Consider the following 16,269-nt stretch of genomic DNA (forward strand, 5'->3'; position numbering starts at 1 on the left):
AACTATCAGATCTTGTGAGACTTACTCACTATCACAAGAACAGTACAGGAAAGACTTGCCCCCATGATTCAACTACCTCCTAATGGGTCCCTCCTACAACATGTGAGAATTCAAGATGAGCTTTAGGTGGGGACACAGCCAAACCGTATCATCACCAAATCTTGTGTATAATTACTAGGGGTTCACAAAACATCTGAAGCTCATTCATAGACCCTGGTTTAGGAATCCCTGTTGGAGGCTCTTCCTGCTCTAACATACAACTCCCATGCTCCATGCAGGCTGGTGGTCCCAGCACTGCTTCAAGACCTGCCCAGTAAGGCAAGGAGACAGGAACAAGCTTGGAGGGAAAGATCTCTGTGAACAAGACAGATGAGGTTGGACAGAAGAAAAGGAAGGCAAGGGGAATGGAGGTAGAGAAGTAAGTAGAAAAGTCTAAGGAAAGCAAGAATTAGGGCTAAGAGTGGCCGGGCACAGTGGCTCACACCTGTAATCCCAACACTTTGGGAGGCCAAGGTGGTGCGTCATGAGGTCAGGAGTTCGAGACCAGCCTGGCCAAGATGGTGAAACTCTGTCTCTACTAAAAATACAAAAATTAGCCGGGCATGGTGGCATACACCTGTAATCCCAGCTACTCAGGAAGTTAAGGCAAGAGAATTGCTTGAACCTGGGAGGTGGAGGTTGCAGTGAGCTGAGATCACGCCACTGCACTCCAGCCTGGGTGACAGGGCAAGACTCCGTCTCAACAACCAAAAAAAAAAAAAAAAAGAATTAGAGCTAAGAGAATAGTTGAAAGAGAAAGACAGGAATTCTTGGGCAGAGGAATAGATGCCATCAACTGCCTCAGGTACTATCTTTGGTTACTAGCCCTGGTTCTGACCCTCTTGGTCAGAGAATTCCTTTTTCCACATAAATAGAAAAGTTAGAAAAACCTAGCTGCCCATTCAAATATAATCATAAATATACATAGATGAATACCAGCTCACATGATATAAGACTATATCATCTTATGGTAGTGAATTTATTTCTGAGATCGTGGGAAAGGACCCATGTCTTTGCAACCATTTTGTTTGCTAGAGAATAAACAGAGGTCCTTGGATACACTCCTTGTACCTGCTCTTCGTCTCTTAATGAAGATGGGAATACATGTACCAGTGGACAGGGATGAACTAAATCTTTTTTTTTTTTTCTTTTTTTTGAGATGGAGTTTCGCTCTTGTTGCCCAGGCTGGAGTGCAATGGCACCATCTCAGCTCACCGCAACCTCTGCCTCCCAGGTTCAAGTGATTCTCCTGCCTCAGCCTCCCGAGTAGCTGGGCTTAAAGGCATGCGCCACCACCCCCAGCTAATTTTTTATTTTTAGTAGAGACAGGGTTTCTCCATGTTGGCCAGGCTGGTCTCAAACTCCCGACCTCAGGTGATCCACCCGCCTCGGCCTCCCAAAGTGTTGGGATTACGGGCATGAGCCACCGCGCCCGGCCGAACTAAATCTTAACATAGAGGTAAACATGGTAAGATGACTTTGTAAACATGTTAGATTAAGGTCAGTCTGAGAGACACTTTGCTAGTTGGACAAATTTTGATAATGACTCACGGTTTTTTGTTTTTTTTTGAGAAGGAGTTTCGCTCTTGTTGCCCAGGCTAGAGTGCAATGGTGCGATCTTGTCTCACTGCAACCTCCACCTCCCGGGTTTAAGCGATTCTCCTGCCTCAGCCTTCCGAGTAGCTGGGATTACAGGCATGTGCCACCATGTCTGGCTAATTTTGTATTTTTAGTGGAGATGAGGTTTCTCCATGTTGGTCAGGCTGGTCTTGAACTCCTGACCTCAAGTGATCCAACCTCCTTGGCCTCCCAAAGTGCTGGGATTACAGACGTGAGCCACCGCACCTGGCCGATAATGACTCATGTTTTTAAAATGTGATTCAGTGGGCTTCACTTATTATTCTGAAAAAAATACAGCATGATTACTAGCATCATTAATTGTTTTAAAATATATTTGTTATATGTTTATTACAATGAGAGCCCTGCTGAGATATGGAAGGAACAAAAAAGCATTATCCATTCCTTGTCACAACCCATAAATTATGGAAATTGCAAGTACGAGTTTCTTTTCAGAAGTTTCTAAATGCAAATAAAATATGATTATAATTTTTTTGTTAATCTAATTATTTTTTAAGACAGGGTCTTACCCTGTTGCTCAGGCTGGAGTGCAGTGGCATGATCATGGCTGATTGCAACCTCCATCTCTCAGGCTCAAATGATCTTCCTGCCTAAGCCTCCTGAGTAGCTGGGACTACAGGATAGTGACACCATGCCCGGCTAATTATTATTATTATTATTATTATTATTTTTCACAGAGACAGGGTCTCACTATGTTGCCAGGCTGTTTTTGAACTCCTGGGCTCAAGCAATCCTCCTATCTTGGCCTCCCAAAGTGCTGGGGTTACAAATGTGAGTCACAGCACCTGGCCTGAAGATTCTACCTCTATTTCACCTATGGTACTTCCTCCTCTTTATGTCCTTTATTCTCTGTAATGTATTAAAGAATAAGAGTTTTTACATCATACTTTGTCTAGTAATTCTACTTTTAGGGACCTTGGTTTCTTCATCTGCAAAATGGAGATTGTAACCTCATAAGGAAGTTATTTAAATGAAGTGTTAGATTGTTAAAACTAAGTGGTAATGTTAATCAGTGCCTGAAACACAATCAGCAGTCAACAAATTCTATCTATATCTATAATTATTATTATATTAATGCCATTGCATTCTTCTCATTCAAGCTTGAAGACATTTCTTTTATCCTTCCCACTCACATAAAATCAATTATAAATTTCTATTGACTCTGTCTTGAAGATCTTCCTCAAAATAGTCCTCTCTTTTCCATTTCTACTGCCACTTTCCTAATTTCATCTTTCCTTGCTGAATGATTTGGGTAAACAACTAATTGTTGCCCAAAGTGTTGAGTAACCAGATAATTCTTCCCGAAACATGCTTTTCTGTCCTTTTTTTTCTGTCCTATCTTTGAAAGAAAGAAACAGCTTACCTCAGTGTATCCCTAGTGTCCATCAAATAAAACACAAATGTTGCTCTTAAAAGTCTTTCCAGTTGGGTGCGGTGGCTCAAGCCTTTAATCCCAGCACTTTGGGAGGCCAAGGCAGGTGGATCACGAGGCCAGGAGTTTGAGACCAGTCTGGCCAATACAGTGAAACCCCACCTCTACTAAAAATACAAAAAAAAAAAAAAAAAAAAATTGCTGGGCCTGGTGGCGGGTGCCTGTAGTCCCAGCTACTTGGGAGGCTGAGGCAGGAGAATCACTTGAACCCAGAAGGTGGAGGTTGCAGTGAGCTGAGATGGCTCCACTGCACTCCAGCCTGGGTCACAGAGTGAGACTCTGTTTCAAAAAAAAAAGTCTTCCCAATCACACCTAATAACATTTCCATTGTGCCTGAAGAGATAGCCTGTACTTCCATCAAGTTCATTAACCTAGCCCTCCAGATCCAGTTCATCCTTTAGATCCACTGCAAAGCCTTCTATTCACTCGAACTGGTTACTCCCTTCTCTCATCTCTTATAGGATGTCTAGGGCTTATTATCACTTCTATAGCATTTATTATATGTTGAAATATATCTGGGCAACACTCTAGAGTTATGGTTAAAAGCATAGGTATCGGGGTAAGACAGTTGCAATGATTAAATTGACAAAACACCTTGAATATAATACTTAACTACAGTATGGAGTCAATAAATATTACCTATTTTTAGTATCATTGTGTATACACATCTTATTTCCCTACTGAAATGTTCCTAGATGACAATGATCTTCTGGCATTGATGGTACTTTTTCCAGTACTTTGCCTAGAAAGATTTTATTAGGTTTGCAATTAGAATTAATTGCTCACAAACTGATTTCTTATAGACTCTAGGTTGACTTCTTTTCATGCTTTAAGATGTGGTAACTTCGTTTCTGTAAGGGATATGCTAACTCTCAATCACTGTGATTGATATGTGATTTGAGTATATAGTTTTGTGCTCAACTTTTGATTAGTGTTAATTTAAAAAAACAGTTTACAAGTCAGGATATGTATGTGAATAAAACAATTGTTATTAAGTAATATAACATCATAATTACAATTAATACTCTCTATTGCACGCCCTCATACCAATAAGTGCCAAGTAGCTTGCTAAAAACTGCTTTGAAATGCTTGCATTAGTGCTCCTTATCTTGCCAAACTTGTTTTGCATAATGATTGGTGAAAAGAATAACATTTTATTTGAGGATCTGGAAGCACGTGGCAAGGCTGCTTTCCATTTTGCAGATTGGTTACACTGCGCTTTGCATTTCCTTTGCTATACTGCCATCCAGGAAGAGGGCTGCTACACAATAGAATATTTTATATTACAAAATATTCTGGACATTTCCTAAGTAATTGGCCTGCTATTTTATCTTATATTCATTGTGACTGTGTACAAAGTCAGATTTTTCCTTCTCACTTTGCCTAATGAAAAGATTGGAAGCAAATCTGTGTCTGTCTGGAGCTATGATACTGGACTTCAGTTATGACTTTTGTTGGCTTTTTTCCTGATCCCGTTTTATTTATTTTTTATTTTTTCCTACCCATTTTCAATTTGAGTCATCTTGTTGGAATATGTACCCTTTTAAGCACCTCAAGTTTCCTTTCAAACTAGACAGGCAATAGACACATAACTAATTTTTAACACTATTCACACATTTCTGTTAGACTGAAGCAGATTGTGCAGTGGAAATACTAGGCTTTTGGAGGGAGTCACACTTGGGTTTAAATTCCAGCTTTGACACTTAATAACTGTGGACCTTGGACAAATTATTTAACCTTTCTGAGTTCCCTCTCTGTAAAATGGAAATAATAATCCATAACTCACAAAGATGTCTTGGGGATTAAATAAAATAACTCATGTAAATTACTTGGCGCATAGTAGGCATTCAATAAATGTCAGTTTACTACTTTTCTCAGTTAATAATGCTTATTAGACTATATTAAAAACTAGAACTAGACTGTGATAATGCATTTCTTTATTAGGTATTTAAGCCAAATAACTAATTTCCCTCAGGGGGAAGAGAGAGAAATGTTGAATTAGTTTCATTTGGTGAACTTATTTATTAATCTTTCTTTTTCTTGAGCATTATTCAGTTTCATAGTCCATAATTTAGTTTTCATGCAGCAAAATGACACAGTTTGGTATTCTTTTCAACTTTACTGTGCTAGAATTGTTTTTTTTTTAAATGTATCTATTATTACATCTGCCACTTATTAGAGATCATTATTAATTATATTAACAGCTCGATTGTGTTTCATAACTACGTCGTGCTAACAAACTTTTGCTCTCAGCAGTTTCCCTGAGGGCTAAGCATTTAAAAGAATCAAGTTTTAAATGACAATGCCACAGCAAAAGAAAAGCAGGGGTGGGCGGGAAGACGCACATCGTCTGTGTTCTTTCGTGTTAATTTTATATGTTTGCATTTAAGTGGAGCCACATTTTCCTCAAGGACGCAACCTAAGTAAGGCGAGCAGGAAAAGTGGAAACTAAGTGAGCTGGAACTACAGTACCATTGCACCTTTAAGGACTGGAGACTTGGTATTAGCTCGGCCTCCTTCCCGGCCCACCTCTGAACTCTGATTGACAGGGCGCCGGGCGAGGAGGAGCTGAAGGAGGCTGGCGAGGAGGTGCAGTGAGGAAAGTACGGGAGGAGGGGCCGGTCCTTTATCTGGTGGCCAATCAGCGAAGCGGGGAGGAGCTCCAGGCGCCCTCCTCCCTCCTTCTCTCCCCAGCCTCCCGGCTTCCCCGCCCCCTCCCCTTCCCTTTGCCCCCTCCCCTCTCCTCCTTCTCGTCCTCCTCCTCCTTCTTCTCCTCCTCCTCCTCCTCCTCTCAGGCTGTGGTTTTTCTGTATATGTTTCTGGAGTCCTGAGCCTGAGCTAAACAAAAGCAGGAGGCTGACGGGGCTGCTGGAGTTTGCAGAGACACGGAGGAGGAGAGAGCCTGTTCTTTGCCTGCCGCCGCGGCTGGGGGAGATCTGGCTTTTGCAACAGCCCACCCCCTTTGAGATCACTCTGGCCCGGAGTGGGGGTGGGGGGCAGCGGGGGGTGGGGGGGGAAAGTTTGCATTGCAATCCCCCTGCCTTCCTCTCCTTTCTCCCGATCAATGCATATTTGCAAAAGGATTAAGCCACAGATTTAAGCGCCGGGAGCCCATTTCTGCCTTGCAAAGGAGACCGGACTGAAAAACCCAAAGCCAGCTCTGATTTCTTTTCGCCAAGTGGGAAGGTGGTTTATTTTTCTTGCTTTTTGGAGTCAACACCCTTCCCCACCAGCCCTTATCCCCACCCTCACCCCGCAACCCCTTCACGCCCCCTCCCCCTCCCCCCTCCCCATCCTCCCACCATCCTCTAAAAAGGCAAAGGGATTTTTTTTTTCTTTTGGTCTTCTTTTTTCCCCCTTCCCTGTTTATCCTGAAAAGGATTTGAAGACAAGCTTGAAGGATAAAAAGCCTCGGCGCTTCTCAGGAGCCGAGCCGAGGAGCAGAAGAGGAAGAGCCGGGGGCTGCCGTAGCCTTTGGAGATGGACGAGCAGCCCAGGCTGATGCATTCCCATGCTGGGGTCGGGATGGCCGGACACCCCGGCCTGTCCCAGCACTTGCAGGATGGGGCCGGAGGGACCGAGGGGGAGGGCGGGAGGAAGCAGGACATTGGAGACATTTTACAGCAAATTATGACCATCACAGACCAGAGTTTGGATGAGGCGCAGGCCAGGTGAGATGGAGGCTTTTCTTTTCCTTTCTTGGGGTTTTTTGTTTTTCTCCCTCTCGCAGGGGGAAACAATGGGAACCGAATCACCACAGCGCTTTTTTTGAAAAATGTTATTTCTTTTCTCATTTTGACAAGCAACTACATGGCGGAGGAGTAAAATCTGAAGGAGCGTTGTTATCGAAAGTGTAATTGCCCATGCCGAGATGTGGCTGTGTACATATTGTGTGTGTGTGTGTGAATATAGGGGTATTCATTTATATCCACACAAACACACAGGCACGCCGAAAATACTGCCAACTGATCCAAAAGCGGCCCTCGGCACTTTTCACTGCTTTAAAAAAGTATCAGAGAAAGCAGAATTGTCAAGTTTTGAACAGCATTCCATGCCTTCTTGTTGAGGGGACTCTGTAACATTACAAAATAAAATGTCCCAAGAACACTTTATTTGCAAATTTAGTTGACTCCTTACCTAATTCAGCGAGTTTGATTTTCTTTCTTTACTCTCCAGTCCAAAATTAATTTTTATCTTTTCTCCTTTCTTACCCCCTACCCAAAATACAAAACAACAAAAAAGCAGGGTATTTCTTTGTCAGTACTTGTCAGCTATCCAGAAAATATTTTGCATTCACTTAATTTTGTTTTTTTTAAAAGTTGATGGAAAGATAATTTTGTTTTTAGGCATATTTGTTAGTTTTAAGAGACTCAGATTTTTAGTTTAACTTTATTGTCTCCTAATTTGAGCCGGTTTACTAACCTTCCGTGACACAGACAGCTATGTATGGTCCTTTAAAAAGGGGTGGGGGGACAAAAATCAAGCATGCTCTTTTCCCCCGTGCTTCTTTCAGGACCACTTAGAAATGAAAGCATTTATGAATTTTATGTATTTCAATACTATAGGACATGAAGGTTTTCATTAAGGAAACATAATAAACTGTGTAGCTTCTCAAGTTAATCCACTGCCAGGTATATGGTTCTCTACTCCAGGATTTTACAGTAAATATTCTTTCAAAGTAAAACATAGACTAAGTGACAACCCGCTAACAGCTTGCCCAAGGCCGAACTCAAAAGGAAGAATTTAAAAAATCTAATGACCACATATGTCTACACAATTACCCAGCTTTGTTATATCTCCAAAGTAGCGTGTTTTTCTTTGAAAACCCTGTAAACAAATATACACAACTCCTATACTTCAGATGACTTGGTTATATGGAGAAGACATCATTATGTGTATTTTTGTCTAAGTGAAATAAGAATCTGAGTTGAGAAAATGAGAGGAAGCAGTTAAAAACATAGATGTTATGAATTATACTCAATTTTAGCTGCAAGCACATGCAACATGTAAACTCAAAAGTACTAAGGTTTACGGGTGTTTGAAAACTTGGAAATGTTGAAAGACTCAAAGTATTCTAAGTTTTGTTTAAATAGGGGAAATTTTAAAAATTAATTGGTGCTCTCTTTGAATTTTATTATCTGAAGAAAAACTAATAGGTATGGTAAGAGGAAGATTTCCCACTGGCAATTCTCTTTTGAATTGGAACATTTTTCTGTATTATATTGTTCTAGAAAAATACTCTCAGACATACCGATAAACTGGCTTAAAAATAAGTTTGTGAAGTGGAAGGGGCTAGTAAGAATAGATACTACTTTTTTGATGTTCAGTCTCTCTTTTTTTGTGAAACTGAAGACAAACAAGGCTTGGCGACTTCCCCTTTTCAATGGCCTAGATGCAAAGAGAGATCAGATACAATTTTGGGATGGGGAAATTTTCAGTTCTTTCTCTATAGCTAGCTCCATTTGTGTGCTGTGGAAATACAATATTTTTATAAAGCTGTGTGAGAATTTTTGTTTGCATTTGGGCCTATGTATAATAATAGAATTAATTTAAACTATTTTAAAAGACCCAGGAAAGGTCTTTAATACTTTAAAGTATTTTCCATCTTTTTTTTTTCCACCCCACATGAGAACTTACTAAAATCAATGCTAAGCTTTCTTTTTGGATAAACAATGTAACTCCACTTAGTAGATACTATGTCCTTTTTTTCCTTTTTCTAGTCACACCTTTATAATGTATATTTATTATTTACAAAAGAAAACCATTAATATTTTAGATATAATGTACGTGTTCATTTTGATAGTCCTGAATTTTGAGTTTATTACTCCCCTGCTGTACAGTACATAGAGCATGTTTCTGATCTCTGTTCTTCATGAGGATGTGTCTATTTTTTAACTTTCAAAGGGATTAAAAGAGAATTGCATGTGTTTTGAGTGCCAGAACTTTCCATTTATCTTTACACATTAATTTTAGTTAGTAGACAGAATTCCCTTAACTAATAGCTGATGTGATCAGTATTTTGTTTCCAAAACAGTATCATTCTGCTAAGTGGTTCCATAATAAAATAGAAGGAAAGGTATTGTTTTGTTCCTCAAGTGCATTCGGAATACACACACACATACACACACACACACACACACACACACACACCAGGTAAATCACTAAAAGACAAAATTGCATTTATTTTTCCCCCAATGGGTGCAAGGTCCTAATTGTAAATAATTGAATTTCAACACCTGCAAATAAGCAGTGTGTGCACAAGAGGCATAATGTGAACACAGAGAAATGAATTTATTCCCCATATGGGTATGTTTGCCCCCTGGCAATGCATTTCCATACTCTTTAACTTGGGGACTGAAATGTTATAAATTGACAGTTCTACTCAGAAGACCTTTCAAGCATCTTGTGTTTATGAGAATACAGGGGCATCTGCGGAATGAATTCGAACACATGGATGAATTAAATTTGAAAACACACAGACCGAGAGGCAGACAGTTCCTAGGCTGTGGTCGTTGCATGGATTTTACAAAACTGTTAACCTACGCATTTGGCTTTGCTGTGTTCATTGTCCTGGGAAGAATTGTGGGTTTAAGAATTACACTTTGATTAAACTACTTAAAAAAAAAACCCTTTCCCTAAATGGGCATAATTTAGGTTAGTTCTGTTCTGTAGTTAAATCCCTACTCTCTCCCTGCTAATTAACATGATTTCTTTTTCTATGGCGGGACTCTGTATATTAAGTCATGAAAACAATTGAAGCATGCCACAGAGTTATGCTTGGTATATAATTTTGTCTAAATGTTCAAATGTTTTCACCCTGTGCATTATCGGCAGTTTGATCTTGAGAGTCCACCTAAGCTATCATGTTGTTTCTTTCTTGCAGAAAACATGCTTTAAACTGCCACAGAATGAAGCCTGCCTTGTTTAATGTGTTGTGTGAAATCAAAGAAAAAACAGGTAGGAATGAGATTCCAACATTTTAGCATTTTCTTTGGCCAATTAAATCACTTAACCAGGAGTCACAAATCTATTATTTAAATATTAAAATTTCAGAATACAAGTACTATGAAGGTTGACCTCATATTCGAATAGGAAGTCCTAGCCCTGCTTTCCTTAAAAGAAAGCATGAAGTTTCTTTGACAGTTATTATCAAGAACTACTGGTTAATTTTCCAGAACTCTATTTCCTGCCTTTTTGAGATTGGGGCTAAAATATAGATTCTGAAAGGAAATTTATAGACTGATGTATCTCTGGGGCAAAAATATGAAAGTAAAAGTTCATTTTTTTAAAGGAATATATTTTGGCCCATTTTTAAAACCCTAATTTTTTTGGAGTTGGGTATGGGGGTGCTAAACTGTTTAAAGTTTCCTTTCTTTTTTTTCTTGTAATTACACAAAGCAGCGGACTAGAGGTTCTCAACAGAGAGTGTTGTCAAATACCTTTGTGGAATGCGCTATACAACATTAGGTTATCGGTATTTGAGTGGCCTGTGATTTTATTGCAGGGAGAATCGTTGGGTTTAGGAGAGTATAACGCCATGAGATCATTCACTCTGTTGTTTTTCTACTTTCTAGACCTCGTATCATGGACTAACACACTTATAACACATCCCAGGAGGGCATTTAAATTTTAAAGCAACAATTAAAAAATAGCAGTCATCAATCAGAGGTGTTCTTAAACAACAGATGCTCTGGGAAGGACATTTAGCAACATCCTCTTGTTTGTTTATTTTAATCCTTAATTTTCCAAAGTGGGTAAAGCTCTCCCTTGTAAGAAGAAAGATTTGAGAAGGCAATCTGAAACCAGGGAATAAAGATGAGGGACAAGGGGTGGTTATATAAAGCGGGAGCTTCTGCTGGGCTCTGAGTTACCCGCTCGCTTTAGAGCAGTGCAAAGTACCTGACATCCTATTTATTTATTTATTTTTTACAACAAGGAGTGTAACAGTCAATAATTCATATCTAAACCATATAAGCAAGGGCATGACATGAATGAAAGTGACAATAAATATGATTGCATGCTTGGTTGATATACATTGATAGTTACACATAAAAAGGGGCAGGGGGAGAGGGCACACAGGGTGGCTTTCTTTTTGAGAGCTCTCTGTGTTTTTCTTTTAAAAAAATAGTTTCAAGATGTGACTGTTGATTGAATATGTAATTACTTGGGTCTTGAAATGCGTGTAAAATTAGTACGGAGCTCCTTTGTTGAATGTTATTTGTGTTGTGCTTAACATTCTAGACAAAGCACCTGAGAAGTGATGTTCAGACCTCTAAGTCTTCCAGGTTGCTTTGCCAAAGCTTAACCTTATTGCAAACCTGTTAATTGCATTATTTTAGCTGTGAGACACCTTTTAAAAGATTTATGGACTATGCATTCAAATATCAAAAGAGCTTTTTTCCAGTTTGTCACACTTTTTAGTTTCTTTTTTCTATTAGCCCAGAGTAGGAAACCTAAGTGTGTGTATATATATATATATATTTTTATCCTCTTTTTTCTTCTTTGATCTCTGATGCTTATTTACTTTGAGTATTTGGTTTGTTGAGATTTGTTTCTGATCGAGTGTGAGTTCCTGCTGATCTTGTTTCATGAAATGTAGAATCCAAATATAAAAGCATATGTGATAATATGGACTAAAGAGTCTATTTTTGAAGATACTTTATCAGATTTTTATTGAAAGGAAGCCTGTCAGGGCACTTAAATGTACATTGTGGCCAAAGTGCTTAATTCTAGTTTCCTAATTAAAACCTACTGAGGCAATAGATCAAAGTGGGTGGGTGTGAATAGAGATCCGGTTCAGGTGTGGGTTAAAGAGTTCGCTCCTTGTTCATGTTGGCTCAAGTATAGTGATAGGAAGTAAAGTAGTCGTATTGGTCAAAGTAACATTCTAAAAGTTTTGTTTTTTAAATTTTGTGTCAATATATTTAATGTTTAGAGACTTAAAAAAATCTAAATTAAGGTTTTTTGTGTTGTCTCTAGAATAACATATTTTGAAAAACAGTTTACAAATAATGTAACTGAAAGTGATAAGAGTCATTGCCTCCTGTGTTAAGGGACACACACACACACACACACAGACACACACACACACACAAGTTTTGGTTTAAGAGGGCACCCCTGGGTGAAAGTAGGGGAAAAAAAAGGCTTACCTCCCTCTTAGTCTTCAACTTGTGTGTTGGAAGGACTGAAGGGAAGGCAAAAGCTCTCTTGGAATGTTGAGTGTTGTGTTAAAGGTAGGAGTCAACTGTGGTGTGCTGAAAAGAACCCTTTGATTCTAAAGCACGATTACTTGGCTACTCAAGACCTTGGAACCTTCAATCTTTTTGCCAGCATATCTTCCATGCAGTTGATATGTCGGAGGAACAAAGTGTCTGTAAAGTTGCAGGAGCTTTTTTTTTTTTTCCCCTCTTCTTGATACAGAGCTGGTGAAAACATCGCTTGAGTGATCAGTTCACATACATTCCTTTATTGTTTGGGGACTTTTTCTATTGTTACTTTCAAGCCTCTTTGCATTAAAGAAGTATTTTTGAGTTTCCATCTCAAGCATTATAATGCTTATAATGATAATAGAGGTTACTTGATTTAGGGCGGGCTTTGTTTGTTCGTATGCTAACACGAAGTTCGTACATTTGGCTCACCTAGGCAGAACTCTTGAGAGGAACTTGGTAATTGCATTGATTTGTTATTTTTGCTTTTTTGCATTTGTTAATGATTTTATAGTTGGAAGACTTAGAAATAGATACAAAAACTGGCTAAGATGTATTACCAACCTTTTGGAACTTTAAAAATACATACACACATGCACGTAACACCCCAAAGTAGGCAGTGCCGTCTGAATTACAATTGATTGATGGGTGTTTAAGTCAGAAATTACTGTGGGGATATTTAAAAAACAAAACAAAACAAAAAGAACCCATGTGTCTTCTTGCTTCAGAATGTCGGTAGTTTTTATTTGGATACCTTTTCGCTTTTAAAAAAATAAATGCTAAGAAGAAGTGCCAGCAAAATGCTCGGGTGGCAATTCTCAAAGAGCAGCTAAAAATCCCTGTCAAGACCTATAGCAATGTATATTTCACATGTGGCTTTTATCTGCTTGCTCATTCTAGGAATACAGAGACAATTAGAGTTTTGGATCATTTAATATAACACTTTCTTTTGGATTTTTAAGTTCCATTCCTTGTCTTCTGGCATATTAGTAATAGGCTAAGTTTTGCATATGTGTATATGTGGTAGTAATGGGGTTGGTGGGATAGAAGAAAAGGAGAAAAAGTCAAGCATATTACATTTCTTTAAAAAAACCTTGAATATATTTTTAAACATTTCCTGATTTTTTTATTCCTGTGTCAAAATCACGCAAGTTTAAAAATTAGGAAAACACGAAAAATATTGAATGCCGTTTACTAAGGAGAATATTTATAGATAGCAATGAATAGCTGCAATTGTTGTGAATAGTTTTTAATTTTAGAACATAATAGCTATATATGGCACTTTTCAGCCAGTTTTCCTCCGTGCATTGTCTGCATCAAAGTTAACGCAAATCAAATCTTTGGAGGAGGTTAAAAAAATTTATTTTTTGCTTCTTAACACCCTTTTGTTCTCTCTCTTTGCTTTTCTCTCTGTATTCAATTAACACCCCCATCACAGAACTGTAGTATGTGTGTGTTTTTTTAATTCTACTACTGTATTTCACTTTTGACACCCTCCCTTATTATTCTCGCCTGCCACTTCTTTTTAATATAGCAATTACATTAAGGGACTTCTCCTCCTCTCCTCTCCCCTCCCCTTTAAAGCGTTAGAGAATAATTTGTGTGTCTATGTATATGTGTGTGTGTATGTTTGCATATATAGGTGGAGGGACGGTGGGTTATGGAAGGAAGCTATAGATTTTGGGAAGAGAATTCTGATGGTATTAGGCCTTGAGCAAAATAGGAGTAAAATAACTTTAAACCATTTAGAGCAGCCTCTGATCAGATTCCTTTTGGGGTTGAAATGGTAGGAGTCATTTTTGTGGAAGGTCATCGATAGCCAGCAAATGCAAAAACTTTTCTTGCTGATGAGAAAATTCAAGAATTTGGTTCATTTTTTTTTTTTTTTTTCTCCCTCCTAGTTAAGATGCAGAGGAAAGAAAAGGGGATCAAATGAAAGGAACTTACAAGTCAGTTTTACCTGATACTATCTTTCAGGTGCAGTGTGTTAAGGCAGAAGTAATGTGGTTAGACCCTATATTATTTATTTATATAATGTGGATATAAGCTGTAGACCTACAACAATATAACTCTGACAGACATAATATAAGAAGAACTTGTAATGAGAAATGACCTTTCTTTTTAGTCACTTTTGCGTATTCCATTTTTAGTCTACTACTAGAATTAGAACAATTCTGGCTTTTGAGAAGTGCAAAGAGCAGTTTGGTCAAAGCTGCCAGAATGAGAATTTGGGAAATTTTGGTGTCATTTTTTCTAACAATAGGAGTGTCTGTGAGGATTGGACATGAGAGAGATTTAGGTTATACTGAAGGATCTGGAAGGGGATTTATAAGCGGGGAAACATAGAACCTTGTGAACTAAGAGCTGTGGGGCATTGAGCTGGGCCGGGTGTGTGTGGGTTCTGTACAGTAGGCTGCACTGTTGGCTGAGAAGGGGGCATTACCTGCCTGTGTGTTTAGTTCACTGCTGGTGCCGGGCCTGTTCACATGGTTTTGCCTCTGCATTCTGTTGACATCCAGGAACTTTTTGTTGTGGTTGTTGGCAAAATTATAAAAATACCCCCAAACAAGCAAATAAACCGAAACCTAGATGTTGCACACAATTTAAATTGGAAGACATTTTCATTTGTAAAGCATGACCCTGACTTCTTTTGTGTCATAGGCATATCTTAGGAAAGCTTATTCTTCAGTTTGGTTTCAAATCTCTTTTAGATGAATGATATTATGTTTGAACTTGGTGAAGTGAATCTAAATATTCTTTTTATTGCTTTTCCTTTAAAAAAAAAGTTTACCAAAGCACCACATGATAGAGACAGCGTCCTAGGTCCAGCTCCAAACAGCTCTTATTCATTCTCGTATGACCCTAAGAAGCACCCATTCATTTTCATTGCCATATTAACCTGATTTGGAGGAATATAATACATTTGGTTCCATTGCCCTTTACCTGCAATGGTGTGGTAAGATTTAAGGAATGCAATAATTGATAAATAAGTAGGGAATTCATGAGTTGTTTGTGAAGTGCTTTGAGCTCCCGTGGGTTATGTAAATAAGGCACTGTATTTTCTATAATAAATTATCTCAGGATTCATATCTTATTTCACAGGATATCACTGCATTTCACTCTCTCAGGCTAAAAAAATGTACGTCTACTGGTCTTTAATTAAGTAATGGGGTAATCGATCGTCGCTCATGAGGAAAGTTCTCTGGTTGTATCTTTGCGCCATCTGCATCTCAAAGATGGCACTTCTCGGAACTTAGCAGAGTGATCCCCAGGGGGGAAAAAAGGTGCAGGAATAGACTGTCTTAAGATTATAACACCTATCCCCCCATGATGGCAGAATAAGGTCAATAGTGTCTTACCCGAAGGTCTTCTTACCTCTGACAGCTCTCTTTCAATCTCTCAATTATTGGTGGAAATCAAGATTGCAATGGGTGGAAAATTCATCCTTTTTGGTTAAGGTTGTAGTTTCAACTGCATCTTCTACTGAAACTTTTGTCATTAAGTAGGTATTGGGGTGAGTATACTTCACACTCTGTGCTAGTTCTGGACCTTCTACTAAGTAGTTAGAAGACCATAGAAAAGTTGTTTAAATAATTTTATGATAAACTATAATAGTAGTGGTTAAGGACCTGGTCTTTAAAGCCAGACTCTCTGAGTTTGTATCCTAGATCTTTTACTTTTTAATTGTCTGGCCTTATTCAAGTTAAAAAACCTCTCTGTGCCTCATTTGCCTTATTTATAAAATGCAGATCATAATGGTACTTATCTTAGAGGGTCGCTGTGAGGTTAAATAAGGTGATAGATGTAAATTACAGTGCCTGGCATAGAGTAAACAGTCAATAGCTGCTAGCTGTTATTATTTCTGGACTTGTTTTCTTATATGAAATAGAGAGGCTTATACCAGATGGTCCCTAAAGACAAAGCCAATTCCGAGACTCTGATTTTATGCTGAAA

General features: G+C 38.6%; 1 protein-coding gene across 6 annotated transcripts in view; it reads left to right on the top strand.

The window, feature by feature from the left end:
* Positions 1–5,871: 5,871 nt before the first annotated feature.
* PBX1 (PBX homeobox 1) overlaps positions 5,872–16,269 on the top strand; it is a 328,066-nt gene continuing 317,668 nt past the window's right edge. For 3 of the 6 annotated variants that reach the window (XM_063625014.1, XM_063625018.1, XM_063625013.1), the window contains exons 1-2: positions 5,872–6,780; positions 9,993–10,066. In XM_063625014.1, the coding sequence (XP_063481084.1) occupies positions 6,590–6,780; positions 9,993–10,066 (265 nt within the window). In that variant the 5' untranslated portion in view covers positions 5,872–6,589. The remainder of the gene's footprint in view (positions 6,781–9,992; positions 10,067–16,269) is intronic. The other 3 variants (XM_063625012.1, XM_063625017.1, XM_063625011.1) reach the window with 3 other exon arrangements.

The sequence above is a fragment of the Symphalangus syndactylus genome, chromosome 12 (assembly GCF_028878055.3).
Source record: "Symphalangus syndactylus isolate Jambi chromosome 12, NHGRI_mSymSyn1-v2.1_pri, whole genome shotgun sequence".
Lineage (NCBI taxonomy): Eukaryota > Metazoa > Chordata > Mammalia > Primates > Hylobatidae > Symphalangus > Symphalangus syndactylus.